Source organism: Opisthocomus hoazin, chromosome 24 (genome assembly GCF_030867145.1).
Source record: "Opisthocomus hoazin isolate bOpiHoa1 chromosome 24, bOpiHoa1.hap1, whole genome shotgun sequence".
NCBI lineage: Eukaryota > Metazoa > Chordata > Aves > Opisthocomiformes > Opisthocomidae > Opisthocomus > Opisthocomus hoazin.
Genome location: NC_134437.1, coordinates 4,875,283 through 4,891,768, shown reverse-complemented (window position 1 = coordinate 4,891,768; position 16,486 = coordinate 4,875,283). Strand labels below are relative to the sequence as shown.

At 43.8% G+C, this 16,486-nt stretch overlaps 2 protein-coding genes across 6 annotated transcripts in view; one reads left to right on the top strand and one right to left on the bottom strand.

Annotated features, from left to right (window-relative positions):
- The window catches only part of JAM3 (junctional adhesion molecule 3), a 31,403-nt gene extending 18,887 nt beyond the window's left edge, over positions 1-12,516 (top strand). The window contains exons 2-9 of the mRNA XM_075442312.1: positions 4,978-5,043; positions 5,894-6,007; positions 6,872-7,024; positions 7,256-7,458; positions 7,916-8,015; positions 8,360-8,489; positions 9,718-9,772; positions 10,412-12,516. Of these exons, the coding sequence (XP_075298427.1) occupies positions 4,978-5,043; positions 5,894-6,007; positions 6,872-7,024; positions 7,256-7,458; positions 7,916-8,015; positions 8,360-8,489; positions 9,718-9,772; positions 10,412-10,447 (857 nt within the window). The 3' untranslated portion in view covers positions 10,448-12,516. The remainder of the gene's footprint in view (positions 1-4,977; positions 5,044-5,893; positions 6,008-6,871; positions 7,025-7,255; positions 7,459-7,915; positions 8,016-8,359; positions 8,490-9,717; positions 9,773-10,411) is intronic.
- Positions 12,517-13,443: 927 nt separating this feature from the next.
- The window catches only part of NCAPD3 (non-SMC condensin II complex subunit D3), a 29,681-nt gene continuing 26,638 nt past the window's right edge, over positions 13,444-16,486 (bottom strand). For 3 of the 5 annotated variants that reach the window (XM_075442308.1, XM_075442309.1, XM_075442311.1), the window contains 3 exons: positions 15,591-15,665; positions 15,426-15,486; positions 13,444-15,333 (listed from right to left, as the gene is read on the bottom strand). In XM_075442308.1, the coding sequence (XP_075298423.1) occupies positions 15,222-15,333; positions 15,426-15,486; positions 15,591-15,665 (248 nt within the window). In that variant the 3' untranslated portion in view covers positions 13,444-15,221. The remainder of the gene's footprint in view (positions 15,334-15,425; positions 15,487-15,590; positions 15,666-16,486) is intronic. The other 2 variants (XR_012766110.1, XR_012766111.1) reach the window with 2 other exon arrangements.

Below are 16,486 nucleotides of genomic sequence, written 5' to 3'. Positions count from 1 at the left end.
CTGACGTGCAGAGGGTTCGGCTAACACATTTCTAACACCTAACAATACATCACTCTCACTTGGTAGCACTCCTGCTACACAGAGTAACCATCCAGAAAGCAAAGACACTGAACAAGGCATGTGGTTTATAGCAGCATTCCCACATGGCTTAGATGCATTTTGAATTGCAAATCAAGCACTAGCTTAGTGATGATCGACACCTCAAGCAAGGCATATTTTTGTTGCTTTAGTGGGCAGGTGTTTAAATACAGCTGCATGTTTTTGTACTGCTTGTGCCTGACAGTGCATTAACTAAAATTACCCTACCAGATAACTGCAATATCGGCAAAGAAGTATTGAACGATACTGCAGCACAGACTGTTGGCAGCAACTTAATTGAACTGTTTCCTGGTCATCCTTTTTACCTTGCCTGTAATACTTCATGAATACTTCACCTCCTGTTCCAGTTTCTACCTGGAGTTTTTAAACGGAGAAGAGATTGGGATGGAAGGACACGGAAGGTCAGGCTTTACTTTAAACCTGGTACAGAGAGAGAGGATTTAGCACAGTCTTGTTGTCTATAAAAATGCTAGTTTTCTTCTGAAACTAGTTTCAGTGTAGCATTTTAAAATGATTCAGATAACATGAGTCACAGTAACAAGCATGGGCTGGATCCCTTTAGCCGAAAGAAGTGCCACAAGAATATGCTGTAGATTCACTGCCTTGTCCCCGATTCTATTTTGGAGAACTGATGGCATTTGGGATTCAACCATATGCCTGGCTGAGTCTGTAGCACATACAGATCTGGTAGGTATTGAGAGATGTAGCACATACAGATCTGGTAGGTGCGTCTGGTGTGGCACACATGCTGCTCTGGAAAGGCATGGCTGTGCCCAGCTGTTCTCCAGAGCCTGGGTGCTGAGGCCTTGGAACTGAGATTTACATAACACAAAACCTTTGCTGCTTATTTGCACTGGGCTGGAAGAGGCCGAAAGGAACATCTTTAGAACGCTGTTTTTAAAAGGTGGCAGTCGCCACTAACGTTGATTTAACACTGAACACAAAGCAACCTGTAAGTGCAGTCACCAAAGAGACAACACTTGCCAACAGCAGGGAAAAGTGACAGAACACAGATGCCTCTGCTCCTTCCAAAGGAGAGTGCTAAGGGCTGGGAAGCACTGGCTTGGTGCAGATTCCTCTGGCCCCACGGAGACTGGTGAACAAGGGACATCCTAAAGTAATGCTAATAAGAGCTGTAAAGGTGCTTTACAATCTGCCTGGTCCCTTGGGGTTTTTGTTTTGTTTCGCTCCCTGCATAGCTGTAAGCCTTTGTGTAATTTAAAGCATGCTACTTGCAGTATTCTTCTGCCACACACAGAATAAATCTGTCTGAGCAGTGATTTAAACAGCCACACTGATCTGTGCCCACAGTTAATACTGGTACTAGTATCAGAACCTCTCCCAGAGCCTCCAAGGACTCAGCTTCTAAAATTTGTTGTCATCCTGCTTTGCGCCTGAGGGACAGACCTAAATCTCTTGTGTTTAGTGGGTGGGAAAAGCCTGCTGTGAACAATTTCCGAGAAATGAGATGGGGCCAGAGTTTGATGGAGTCCCACTGTCTTGGAGAGAACAATTCTAGAGTCATAACTCCTTCAGAGTACCACAACATTGTGGTATTACTAACTCCACCTTCAACTGAATTTATATTGTAACTACAGTAGATGTACTTCAGTAGGACCGTTACCACACTATCTACTTCACACAACACATTTTTTTTCTGAAGAGAGATATCATGTAAGCGGGAGTGTTTAACAAAAAACAAACTGGTACATCAAGTTTCCTTTAAAGATCGAGGAACCCTTTCCCTCCCCATCTTACTCTAGCTTTTCCAAAAAGAAGACTTACAAGATAGTACAGACCAGATAGACGCTGTGCAAGCTGCCTTCTGCGGCTCTCCAGGTGCAGTGCAACTCACCGTAGCAATCTGCTAGTCCAGGTCTTGAGAGAAAACTATTACTTGCAAAAGCCATTTTATAATGCAACCCCCTGATAAAGGAGAGTGCCATCTCTGAAAAAGGCAGAGCCTCCAACCTGCCCCCCTTTTAAAAACTGAGTCCAAGGCATTATCAGAGCCACCTGTCCCAAGCAGGAAGCCAGCCAGGATCACCACAATTAGCCTAAGTGCTCAGGCCTGGGCCCTCAGGAAAAGCTCTCTTGGTTCCAGCAGCAGGAATCAATCAAATCAATCAGTCAAATGCCTTGCTTGTATGAAGTGCCTTACAGTATTGTAGAAAACGTGTCCAAAGGTTTCAAAAGGATATTCCCAGGATTGTTTCTTGTCTTCTGGTGACTTGCCACTTCTAATGCTCTGGGGTTTTGCTGGGATCTGTGAAATCTGTTTATGCCCACAAAGGAGCAAAGCAAGGATTGCAACCCCAGACAGAACACCGGAGAGTATCAAAGAGGGAAAAGAGGGCAAGGAACGTGTCAGCCTCTTGTGGCTTAATTACTTTTTTACAAGGGTTAAAATGGACTCTGCTTCATAGCAGACTTGAACAAATTACTCATGGTTGCTTAAACCACCTCCTGACTGAAACAAACCCAAGACCGGAGCACCTGCTTCGACCTCCTGAGAACCAGCTCTGAGAAGTGCATTCTCCTGGCTCTCTGAAGTGAAGTATAAGCAGAGTTAAAGCAAAGTGCTCACTGCCCTGTTACGCGCTTCAGCTCTGATATACAAGACTTCTCCCAGATAGCTACATCATAGTCCAGAGCGCTGTCATCTTAGTTCACTATTGGATTTTTCCTAAATGCTGCACGAGTGTCTCCAAGTGCAGAAGGGGCAAGAGTGGCAAGGTCCTGCAAAGATCAGCTTTGGCTGGGCCAACTATCAGTTTGCATCAGCCGGTGGCTTTTATGCGAGTAACAATTATTTTGTACACAAAGGCAGCTTCTAAATCTTGCCAAACTCCAGCTCTCCCCAGTGGTCCTGCGGGTATAAGCACCAAGAGCCAAGCCACTGAGGAAAGTATCAGCATTTAACAAACAATGAGGGATAAGAATTGGCAGGGAACATAGAAAAAATGCTGAAATTATTTTCGGTGTTCAAGGCCCTTGAGCTTTCAGTGGGAGGGCCTTCGCAGCTCTTGGGTGTTTCTCAGACTGCTGCCTTGCTCTGTTACGCCATCTGATCCGCTCCACCAGAGGAATTTTGCCCCTGCATTGCCAGATTCTCTGTCCCAAAAGCCTTCCACCCTGAAGGCCACCACACAGGAATTTCCAGCTGACTGTCATGGTGCTGAAGATCCTTTCCCCCTCCACACCTCCCTTCAGCTGCCTTTCCTGCTTTCTGTTCAGGTTTGTTATGACTGTTTTACTCCGAGTAAGACAGTCATAACCTTTAGATACATCTTTTCTCGTGTCACTGAGGCACTGGTTTCCATCATCTTTAACTGGCTGTTTGATCGAATGCCCAGTGAAGTCAGTTGGCATCCTCCCCGGATTTCAGCAAACTTCTGATTGGGTTTGTAACAGCAATGTTGCGTGTGGGGCCACGGCGTAGCCCTATAGCTGATTATGTGGCACCAGTTATATACATAGTATGTATGCCCCTGTAAGACCGGGCTTTGGAACAGCCGTGTTTTGCGAATACTGTAGTCTGGCTGAGAGGTGATGGGCTGCACGAGAGCCAGAACACCCGGTTCCAGACTGTCCTCTGTGAGGAACGCATGGCTTGCCTCTGCTGTCTGGCTTGCAGTCTCCCTACTGCGCCATGCCGGAAACTGCCCGCTTGCTTCCCTGCTCTCCTGGCTTCAGCTGGGAGAGGGTTAATTTCCACGAGAAGCTGGTTGGCTGACCAAACAGCCAATCAAATGGGATGTTCTATACCACGTGATGCCATGCTCAATATTTAAGCGGGGAGCTGGGTAGAGGTGAGGTTTTTGCCACTCTGGAGCAAGCTGAGCCTTGGGTGGTGAGAATGCTGTATATGCTTTTTTTATCAGTGTTATTGATGGTTGTTTTCTTTTCCATTTGTTATTCTGTTACGCTGTTCTTATTCCAGCCCATGAGTTTTTGCTGTTTTCCTTCTGGTTCCTCTCTCCACTCTACCAGGGAGGGAGTGAGAGAGGGACTGCGTGGTTTTTTGGTGCTAATAGAGCAACACCACACCACCTGTCCCTCACGAGAGCCTTTGTGAGCCTGGTGAGCCAGTAGCATGTGGATGTTGTTGGTGCCTGCTCCAGTGAAATGTGCAGCAGAAAAGACATGAAAGGAAGATTTTTCAAAAGAAAATAATACACAAAAGAAGGGAAATTACTGTATTAATTGGAAACATTTTGGTGCTCAAAGCAAGGGGGACATTAAAGGGAAGTATCTTGTGGTATAAGGATGCCTTGCAGCATTGCATGATTGAGCTTTTGTCCCAGTGGCAAGTGTGCCTGGGACTCTACCCAAAGAGCTGAACTCCTCTGTTTTCTCCTTAATTATGCTCCTTTCACGATTTACTACCTTGCATTTTACATGACCATACTGAGTCTTAAAACACTTGGAGATGTAACCAGCATATGTTAGAGGCCTGGCACATTTCACTTTGTAGAAACTGACCGGACCTCTTGAGGTTGGTCTGCTTCCTGTCTTTTCCTGATCATCAAATTAATTTGCAAAATAATACTTAGACTCTGGCATTATTGGAGTTCCATTACCATCTAAATAAGCATAAGGCACAAGGAAATGGCTTGTGTTGGCACTGGTTTTGTGCCATTATGTTAATCCTCCTCTTTAATGGCTACTTTTAACAATTATGTTTTCCTGTATTTACACCAGAACTGCTAAATAAACTTAGGCCTGCTGGACTGGCTTTCATAGCCAGGAAGAGGTTTTATCTAGGGAAGTTAGTCCTCATAGCTGCTTGAGAGGCTTTCTCGGCAGGCAGTGTGTTTCTAGCTGGATGGCTTCTGAGCTGTGCTATTTCTTATTACCTTCTGTTTGTTTTCCTAGGCTGCAGACTCTTGGCTGTGGAACTGACATCTAGCAACACCAAGCCTGTGGTGCAGGAATTCCAGAGTGAGTGCTACGGGCCCTGCTGGCAGCCTGATGCGATGGCTGCCCAAACAATTGAGAAAAATCTTGCTTATTGCTCATGCTATCTGGTTTCTTGGGGGAGGCAGGACTCCTGAGAGCCTGGATTCAGCAAAGTGCTTAAGAATAGGCCTGTATCTCTCCCTGTTTAGCAAAGCACTTGATTGAAATGGTTTATTGAAGTCCCCTGCAAGCCATTGGCATTGCAAAGTGTCTGCCTAAGTGCTTTTTTGAACTGGATCCCAAAAGGAGGAAAGGTGGTTGCCTTACAATTAATATACTGAGGGTTGGGAAATTGGTATTTTATCTTGGCCCTACTACAAACGTGCAGTGTGATACTGGGTAAGCCACCTCTCAACCCTGCTGCAAAGCCACCTTCTGTTGGGGGGATGGAGATGACAGTTCCCACTTCAAAGGCGAGTGGGTTTGCTGAATTTATCCCCAGGCATCATCGTCCTCAGTACATTACCAGACACCACCCAGGGAGATTCTGCATCCCTGACTCACATTGTAGGCTCTGATTAGCAGCAAGACAGTGCTGTGGACTCACCCTGGCATAAGGTCTTGTTTGCTGTAAGTTAAAGCCTGTAGAGAACAGTGTGTTCATTTCTCTCCATAGCTGATATCTGTTCAGCTATTATTTTTGCTGGCCAAAATCCATCTTCCCCAATAGCTCCTGGAACCCAGCAGTGTTTCTGTTTGCAAGGCAGATGAAAGAGAAGGCTCTGCATTGTGGGCAGCATCTCCTAATAAAACACTGTGCTAGACTGCTTGAAGCAGAGCAAAAACACTGCTGCTTCCTATTAATCTGTATTTCCTTTATTTCTCCTGCTAGGTGTTGAGCTGTCCTGCATAATTAAATCCACTGTAACATCGGATCCCAGAATTGAGTGGAAGAAAATCCGAGATGGCGAAACCTCTTACGTATTTTTTGACAATAAAATGCAGGGTATGAACATTCATCGTTCTTAGACTTCCAAAACAGCCTCACAAACAATACAACTGAGAACAAACAAGTCTGTAAAAGGCAGGACCTCTGGCTGTCTTGCTGCTTTCTTCTAGAACTAGAGTTCAGCAGTCGAAGTGCAAGATGGAGAGCGCAGGATGTTCTTTGCTCTCTGCCCTCCCTATTGACAGTTCACAGTAGGGAGCCATAAAGAGCTGGAGTGAGATCCTGCATAGGTGATACTTTTTGAGTAAGAAAGCAAATGCTACAGCTTCCCTCCTCCACCACCTGCTGGTCCTTGCGTGGTCACTGGGTGTCTGAGAGCGCAGGACCAGACAGACCCCTCCTGTCTTTCCATGTAATGTCTGAGGGCTCCACCTGCACTTCGGAAGGGATTCCTGCCTGAGCTGTCAGTGCATACTGCTGCGGTGGCACAGTTCTCTGCAGCATCCTGGGAGCACGCGTGACGAGAAGCAGACTCTTTGGCTTGACAGTGAAACTCAAACACAGGACTCCCAGTAGGGCCTGACTCCATCTGGAATGACTCCAGCACTTTTAGATGGGACCAACAGCCACATCCAAATGAGTCTTCCAAAGGAGACAAGACCTGAGGCTGTCTTGGAAGTCCAATTTTGCCATAGTTTTGAGATTAGGGGTGGTGCTTTGCAGTTCATCCTCTGACACAGTTAAGAGCATTGGTTTCCTTTCTGATCACTGATGAAAGGAAGGCTCTTAACTTTAAAGCATCAGGTTCCTTTTAGGTGGTTCTATTGACTACAGAAAGAGACCAAGATGAACTACTTAATTCAGATGCCTACAGTTAGTCTGTGTGACTATCCTGACATTTTTCTTTTTCCTCTGTATCAGGAGACTTTGCAACTCGTGCAGAAATTTTGAGCCGGACATCACTGGTGATTAAAAACACCACCCGGATGGACACTGCCACATACCGCTGCGAAGTGGCAGCGCCTTCGGATACTAAAACCATAGATGAGATAAATATCCAGCTCACAGTCCAAGGTATTACTTCACACCCAGATACCTGTGCAAGCCCTGCTAGCTAACGGAAGAGGCTGTGAGTCTCTCCAGAGTCGAACCAGTGGTGCTCAACAGACTCTGGAAGTTGCTGTTGAAAACCAGCTGGAAATCGCAGAAAGTTTTGATTCCTTTCTAGCACAACCATCTTAGAAAGCATGTCAAATTTAGTTCTACTCAGCAGTGCCATTCATACGGTTTCTGTCTTTCCCACAGTGAAACCTATGACTCCTAGATGCACTGTGCCGAAAGCTGTACCTGTTGGCAAGACAGCCTCTCTTCACTGCCATGAGAATGAAGGTTACCCAAAGTCCACTTACAGCTGGTACCGCAACAGCGAACCTTTATCACCAGACACGAAATCCAATGCCAGATTCCAGAATTCCTCCTACACCTTGAACCCCACCACAGGCACTCTGGTAATGCCTTTACAGACAAACTCAAGACTTGTTGTGCTGGACACGTTATTTTTAAGGTTGCTTGTAAAACAAGAAAGCCATTGTATGGCTTTCAAGGAAGGTATAATTTGAAGAAGGTTAGGTGTTCTGGGCTCTGGGTGAGTTGGGAAAGGGAGATTAACGATGGAAGATCCTAGCTTTTTGGTTTTGATCACTGCTGATACCACTTGCCTTTTTAGAAAGAGGAAAGGAAGATGTCTTGCAGCCCACCTTGAAGCCTGGGCAATGGAGAGCTGTGCAGTAAGAATTCCTTCCATATGCTCCTGTACTGCCAGGTCTCAGAAATAAAGAATTCTCTGTGTAAAATAATCTTCTCCTGAGTCCCTGAAGCAACTCTAGCTCCGCTCTCCAGCATGATTATACCTTCACAGTGCTGTCTGTCTCTCACATTCTCCTCCCCGTGTTTTCTCCTCACCAGATTTTCCACGCCGTGCACAAAGGCGACACAGGTCGTTATTCCTGCATAGCAACAAACGATGCTGGCTTTGCCAAGTGTGAGGAGCAGGAGATGGAAGTCTGTGAGTGGCTCTACATACTTTTCGTCAATGCTTATTAATATGTTAGCGTAAATAAATTGTCATCCCTGTAGGGAAAGGGGGACATCCTAGAGTATTAAGTCTTTCCTGCTTTCTCATAGGCCCAAATACAGGAAGAAAAACAAGAATCTAAATTCAGGGAAACGCTAAAACACTGTTCAGATTCATGAACAGTTTGAGTCTTGGAATCGGGGACTCGCTAGTTCCCTATGAATTACTGGGTTTTGCTTAAAATATTTGAGAGATGTCAGTGTAGCGTACGTAAAGCTAGAATATTGCTACTGCCTTAAAGAAATACTGGATGATGGCTTCTGTCTTTGTGCCAGATGACCTCAATATTGGTGGCATAATTGGTGGAGTGCTGGTGGTCCTAGCGGTTTTGGTGCTCATCACTCTTGGTATCTGCTGCGCCTACAGAAGGGGTTACTTTGCAAACGGCAAAGAGAGTGGGGAAAGGTAAGCTGGGATTCAAAGTGTTCTTATACAAGTCCCTGAGCCCACAGCTAGCATGAAGTATCCGAAGGGCACCAGAAATTGGTGGCTAAAATGTATTTCACTGCCTGACTTGGACATATTTCTTCCTAGTTCCCTACCAAAGCGTACAGCCCAACCCAGTTCTTGAAGTATCCAATTCCCCCCCTTAAACCCTGCACCATGGCGAAGGTTTATTTGCCCAAGGGAGAATTTTGGTATGGCTCCTCTTGTGTTTGCTACCAAGACCAGAGAGAGGAGAGATAGCTGTGCTCTAATATCCTCACGCTTTGCATGGGAAGGGGGGACCGGCACAATTAAATGCCTTCAGATATTTGTCCAATAGGTTATGTGCTGTTGGCATAATGAGGTCTACAATTTAATGAACAGAGCTCACTGCACAATTAGTTTAAAGCATCAGGACATGCATAGAAAATGTATGCAAAAGAGTAGGCTCTCTGCAGGAAATCTCACTAGTTGTGAGAACCTAAATTTGAGATTAAAAACAGCCACTTCAGAAGGCACATTAACATGTTAAAAACAACAGCATTAGCGTCAGAAACAAGCCTTGAAATCCTTACAGAATCTGTAGAAGAGATAATATACGTAAACCCAAGATTCTCACCAGATAGCTGTGTTCCATGTTAAATGTTGCTTTTCAGCAGAAGTCCTGCCTTTCTTGGTGTGATTTGGTTTGTTTTTGAGAAAAAGCTCCAAATATCCTATTTAAATGCAGCTGAGGGTTGGCATACAGTGGACTTGACAGTCGTATATAAATTCTGAATTCCTGCGGGACTGAAGACAAGTGGCACTTCCTTATAACTAAGGAAAATGCTGAAGGCATCTGGCAGTGAAAGTTTAAAATGAACTTTATAATTGCCACAGGAAACAATAGAGGAGGCACACAGAAAGGTAGTGCCCAGGGGCCAGAGCAGGGAAGCACAGAAAAGAATCAGTTAATCTCTTTGCAGAGTTAGTCTTGTGGAAACCTACAGCAATTTTTTTACCCTGTGCTGAAGGGGAATTTAGAAAAAACCCGAGTCGTGACAAATGATGGAATAAGCACAGATCTATCATTTCAGCAATGAACTGGGTTTCTCTCTGCTTTCTTTTCATTCATCTGTTCTTTCTCATTTTCATCTTTCTCAGCACCTCCCCTCCAAAATTCTGCAGTCTCCTTGTCCCAGAAATGAGATCTTTTCTTTTATTTCAGCTATAAGACTCCAGCAAAACCCGATGGTGTTAACTATATCCGCACAGATGATGAGGTAACAAATGATTTGCATTTAACATCTCTCTGTTTAGGAGAGGAAGAGGGTGGGCTGAGGACTACTAGCTTTTTGAAGGCCTACAGACTTTCTCAGAGTGGGCACCACTCAGAAGCAAGGATGTACAACAGAGAGAAAACAGAAGGGTGAAGGCTGAGTCATTTCCTTAGAAATGATGAACAGTTTAAGTTGCCTTAAGTGACTGATGCCAAGAGCTATCAAATGCAGCTCTGCTTTGTCTCAGTTATCTTATGGCTTGACCCCCTTAGGATGAGTTTCATTGGATTAAGTGGGCAGGCCGTGATGCTTTTACAAGAGAATTTGCAGTTTGGGATTTGAATAGATCACTGAGCTTAAGATCAGAAAAAGCCTCTCCCTATTAGCAGAGATACTGAAGAGGGAATCAAAGTCCTCTGCCATGCCTTGGCATGTGAGGAGGATGGTTAGAGAAGGAGCATCTGGCCAGGACGACTAGAATCTCCCTCTCCCTACCAGCTGGAAGGGGCTGCTACCTAGACCGAATGCTAGAAGTTAGATCAGATCTACCTTTCACGGGCATGCTGCAGGTGGGGGCACCGGGAACAAAGTTGCCTGGCAAGCCGCTAGATCCTTCATTTATCCAGAACTGTTTTGTTGCAGGGGGACTTCAGACACAAGTCTTCATTTGTCATATAAGACGCCAAAAGAATATTGCAAACCAGCAAAAGCAAGTGTGAAAATACCTCCTCCAGGAACTCAAAGCGAGAGCAAAAGATGAATTAAGAGCGCTTGGAAGAGTTTGGAACATGCAAGAACTTGATAGCTAGCTCTCTATCTTTTTTTTCTTTGCCAAAGTTTAAAGTAACTCCTCACTGCCCAACTTGAGTCTCCCCTGCCTCTGGAGATACCAACAGGATCACCTAAACCTGTCCTTGGACTAAGGATTTGAATACTTCCCAAGAGACTGGGCTGTGGAAGTTTGTGGAATTGCCTTCTATTTGTGCTGCAGGGACACAGCCACAATGTGCACACCAACCAGGGCAACAGTGTTAGGTAATGATGTAGTAGGCATTACTAGTACATATTACTAGTAGACAAAAAAAGGTGCTGATACGGCATAGATGGACTTCAAAGAATAAGGTTTATCCATGCAAGGGGGAGCCTTCCTCTCGGCAGCTTGTTGCCCAGGCCTGGCTGGTGACTTTTACACGTTTGTGATTGTCTTACGTTTCTGACTCTGACGCTCAGGTGCAGAACGGGGTATCTGAATAGCCTACAGGGACAGATACTGATACAGTAAATGCAGCTAATGTTTGCAGCCCTTTTGTAAAATTACTGAGTTCTTGTTACTCCATTTAACATGAAACACAGGCAGCATCTGGCCAGAAGGATTGCTTCTGTTCACTGCTTTATAGAAAATGCATTGCACGCAGGTAACCCCTCATTCTAATCTGCAAGAAGCAGGCTTTGCTCTTGCATCTTTTGGTGTTTCAAAGAGGCTTAGCGTGGAGGCAGAGAACTTAGTGCTAAAACATCCCTTTCAGGAAAATTAAAGCCAAATACTTTCACAGGCTGAGATTGCCATAAAAGGTACTGAGATATCTTCAAGCTTTTTTACTTTCTCCATTTTGTAAGATCCCACATTCTAAATTTTTTGCAAAGATATATTTTGATTACTTCAGAAAAGGTAATGTTTCTATTTAAAGTGTAAATACATGATGCCAGCAGTGTTTAAGTAATGTAGCTATTTTTTTACTTCTTAAGCTACAGAGAGAAGCTCAAATGTTGCTATGGTATGGCACTGTCAGAGCAGATCAGTAGTATTGCAAAGCTGAATGAAAAACTGCAGGTGGAACAGTACCTCTTTCCTCTTAAGCTAGCTTCAGCAATTTCCTTGCCACAAGAGGACTTACCAGACACAGAACAGAGTCACTCAGGGATAGTTTTTTGTAAATTTATGGCAGGAGCTATCAACTTTTTTATACATAAAACTTATTGTTCTTGCCAGTGACCAACACTTTGTTTTTGTTGTTGCAAGAAATATCCAAGGATGGCTTTTTGGATTCAGGTCCAACACGGTGACAGAGTGACTACAATGTTTGCTACCCCTCTGCGAGTTCCCTAAAGCACTAACGCAGTGTGACAGCTATGGCAACTTTACAGGCTTAAACTGCATAGCCAAGGCAACTGTTTCTGGAGTTGGGAAAGCAAAAGCTCAATACAAAAGCACTTTTGTAGTGTCAGTTGCAACTTTTCTCTAGATGATAAAAGAAAAAACGAAAAAAAGAAAACAAATCTAATTCTCTTGGCTTTAGAGAGAATAATTGGAAACGTGTTTCTCAGAAACATGTATGCTGATAGTGTTGAACAGCCTTGGGTAACATAAGACTGCAAGATGTGGATGCAACACTAGAACTGTGCTGTGGTTTAAGATTTTTTTTTTTTTTAATGTAGCATAATTTAGTGTTCTTGTATTTCTGATATGAATTGAGTTGTCTTAATTTTTCCTGTATACAGTATTTTGGATACTTGACGATTTGGACTGTCAGTGTTATTTTTTAGTATTCTGCATTAATCTGCTTTTTTTCCTAGGGGCTTTGCTGGACATGCCGTTGCTGCGTTTGTTTTGTCTAAACAAAGTGTTACCACTTCTCCTTTTACTAATGAAAGTAAAAATAAGGATGGGGCAGCAATAACCATATGTCCTCCGTGTAACTCTGACATAACCACTGCTATCTTGCAAGTACATTATGGTTACCTTCGTAAGACATGCTCTTCAACCAAGCCACACAGTACTGTTCACTGGCTGCATGCTGCCTCTAATCATTGACAGTAGTGAGTGTAACATTCCTTTGCACCTTCTGAATATCCACTACTCCTTTTCTATGCTGCTTTTAGGATACCTATAGTAAGGGAGAGAAAGAGGAGGTTTGAATCAGGGCAGCTCTGGGCACTATGGGAGCACAATCTCCAGTCTCACCATGAGTCAAAGGCAGCCTTCATGTGAAAAGCCAGCAAGCTAAGAATCAAGACTTATTTTTCAGTTCTAACATATGACAGTGGCAGCTCTAATGAGAGAAGGGGAGATGATCCCCCTGCTACAGCTCATGAGATCTGATTAATGGAATTCATTGTATCATTGTGAATAATATTCAGGTTTGTACTAATGTATTACGTTTAACTTTGCCAAGAATGTTTTACATAAATACCAAGCTATAAAGCATTCTTGTAGGTTTTTTTGTTTGAACAACCGTGTTACTGGAGGCTTCTGTTTTTGATTCAGTGAAATAAGGGAAAGTCTCTTCTGTCAGATTGCTCATTTACTTGTATTGGGTTGACAGTTACAGAAAGTCCAAGGTATGGTGCTATTTATCAGTTTATTCTTGGACATTTGTCTACCACTGGTTCTTCTCTAGAAAAGACAGATTAATGCTACTAGGGCTCATCTCAATACTGCTCGAGGACAGAACAAAAACTAGAAAAGGACAGATCAGGAAATAAGCTATTCAAATTTACCACTCCAAGTGGTTAAATAGTATTTTAAGGCAGGAGAGAGGGCACAAAATAAATGGATGTGGCCACAATTGACTGTTGTGGTTTAACCCGGCAGCTGGGAGCAAGGACCATGCAGCTGCAGTGGGATGGGGAGGAGAATGGGAAAAACGAAAACTCGTGGGTTGAGATAAAGACGGTTTAATAAGAGAACAAAGGAAATAAATAATAATAAAGCATATGCAAAACAAGCTGTACACAACACAGTTTTTCTCACTGCCTGATGACTGATGGCGTAGCCAGTTCTCGAGCAGCTATCATGGAACCCGCAGGTTTCCTGTAGCTCGTGGATTTTGCCCAACTCGCAAATTTCACAGAACTCTGTGAACTCCCAGAAAAGAGACCAAACTCATTGAAAAAAGACAGTTGAACTCTTGGAACAGAGGCTCCTGCCCCCCAGCCAACCCCATTTATAAACAGCATGACATCTGTGGTATGGAATATTTCCATTGGCCAGCTTGGATGAGCTGCTCCTAGCTCCTGCATACCTGCTCATTAAAAAAGTGAAAAAAGTCCTTGATTTCTTAGCAACAACTGAAAACGTCAGTGCATAATCAACATTCTTCTCATACTAAATCCAAAACACAGCAGCTATGTGGAAGAAAATGAACTCTATCCCAGCTGAAACCAGGACATTGACCATCGCGTAAGCCAATGCCACTCCATCTGTCCCCTATTCTCAAGTTTTGACTTTGATTTTGAGAATCAAGTTTTAACCTCACTTGAGGGTTTCTCTGATCTTCAAAACAGACTAGGGAAAGCGAGGAAAAATTATGAGATGCCCGTGCAGGAGGCAAGTGCCTGTGCACAGGCTGTGGCAAAAGCAGGCTCAGCCTCTTTGTTTCCACTTGTGCGGAAAAGCCTACTCGGTTTCTGTTGTTCATGCCCGAATAAGACAAACCAGCATGAATAAAACAGAGCCATTTTTAAGTTTCAGGGAAATCTAGAGCAAGAGCTCTGTAACAGAAGTTAACAAGGGAAAAGCTTCACTTAGGTTCACACTGCATGAGAGAGACTCGGGCATGGTCAGATTCCACCATTTACACAGTGCATCTATGATAAACAAGTTATCTGTGCAGACCAAAAAGCTATGCATATGACTTACCAGCTTTGATTTTAGTGAGTTACTCATATCCTGCTTGCAGTCAAATAAGAGTCTATATTTAAAAGCTGCTGGGTCCAACATTAATTGAACTGAGTGGCTAAGATACCAGCGACGTAGTAGAAGAGACTTTGAGGCTGTAGAAATCTACAGAAAAAAATAATTTCTCTGTCAGATCAAGAAGAGGGGAGAAGCTGTGGGTGGAATTAATTCTGTAACCATTTATTTTCATAAAATGTTAATAGTTGGAAATAACATATTTCAAGAATGGAAATACTCCATATAAAAGAACATTAAGGCTGTTCATACACACAGGAGTCTGCACAACAAATAAGAGGTGATGTAGCGTGCAATTACCAGATTTAGGGGTGTGGCAATGACAAGCTGTTTTACCTTTGTTCAAATTAAAGCAAGTCTAGTATATAACCACGAGGGACAATGAGGGATCGAGTGAATAAGCTGAGCCACTCACTTCCCTGCAAGCTGTGCTAAGTGCATTTATTGCTAAGCTTGTGGCAACATTATGCTCTTACTTTTCCAAATGGACAAATTATACATCCTGTGAGTGAAGAGCAAGCCTCCCTTTATGCTGCAGCTTTCTAGCACTCCAGAGAGCTTTGTCAACAGCAGCAGTTTATAATACATACATGTGTTAATGCAGGCTTTGTATGCCCATATTCTAGACAGCTTCATGTAAAAACCAAATATGAACAGGTAGGGAAGGAAGGATGTGTGCCCACAATGATTTATAATTACAGAGGAAAAGAACAGTTTTCAGGCAACGTGATGATTCTGTACAAAAGTTCAATGAAAGGATCAGTTGTCTGGTTTCAGAGGAGTTCTCCGCTTGGACCGTCTCAGAGGGACAGGATGGCTGCTTTTTTTCCTTGCTGGGGATTCTACTTTCCACTCCTGGGGCAGGGACAGGCTAGAAGAAGGAAGGATAATGACCATTTATTTTAAATCACCTTACCAGCCTTTCTCACTGTGATGGCTGTTTCAGACCTGTGTTGAACTTACGGTTTCTCTGGTGACACCAAACAGATAATATCTCCTGGTTTGTCCTCAGCCTCTTTCTTCTCTGCAAATAATGCATATATTTTCATATTTTAAAAAATGCCACGGATTTGATAATTTGGGTGTTTCCCCCCCCCCCCTCAACTTAGAATCACAAAGACAACTTGCCTGAAGCTGAACCGGGTGTGTGCGTCAAGCTGATGTAACTGACCCCAGCACCAAAAGTCAAGTCATTAATGGTCTCTGAAAGAAAAAAACCACGTATTAGCAGTTAGCTTGTGACATAGCCAGAGGGCAAGGCATGCTGTAGTAGAACCCTTCAGTCTCGCAGAGCAAGTATATCCAGTTAATTGCAAGCACATATACGTCTCTTTTCCAGCCCAGCAGATCTTGGTGTCTCCCATCCAGCCTCAAAACTACATGCTGAATCTGATGGGCCATCTGTGCAAATCAGCTTCATACTCCAGGCTTACAGCCTTCCTCGGATGTGGAGGAAATTAAGCAAAATTTTAAAAAATTATGGAACCTCAGTCATGTCCCTCCTTGTCCTGCCTACGTGGGGGAACCACACTTTCCGTGGAAGCTTTGCTACCTTTCACAACAACGTGTTAGATTGAGACCAGTTGCTTTGCCTATTCAAGGCAGAATACAGGGCCCCTGAAGACCGACGAAGGACCTGAACAGCCCCTCTGTGAGGAACTGCCTGCAGCCAGACAAGAGGACTCACTTGACAAGGAAGCTAGGTATAATTTAGCTTTCCTGAATAGGCCAGAGTTGTCAGCTGTCCCTTTTCTGTCATTTATCTCAGGAGAGATGTCACAATATTCAGATTTTACTTTACTCAACGCTCTGTTTTATGCTCGTGTTCCCCAGAATCTTTCACAAGGAATTAAGATAGAAAGTGCTTTATAGGGCAGGAGTTGAGAACTCTGCTACAAGTACTTCGCTTGGCAGACTACCTGGGTTTGCTCCTTAGCTGCTTCCCTGTCCTGGAAGGTAATCACTGAAGCTTGTAGTGGAAATCCAGCTTGATTTATCTGCCTTAGCTGGTCTCTGCCCTCTCT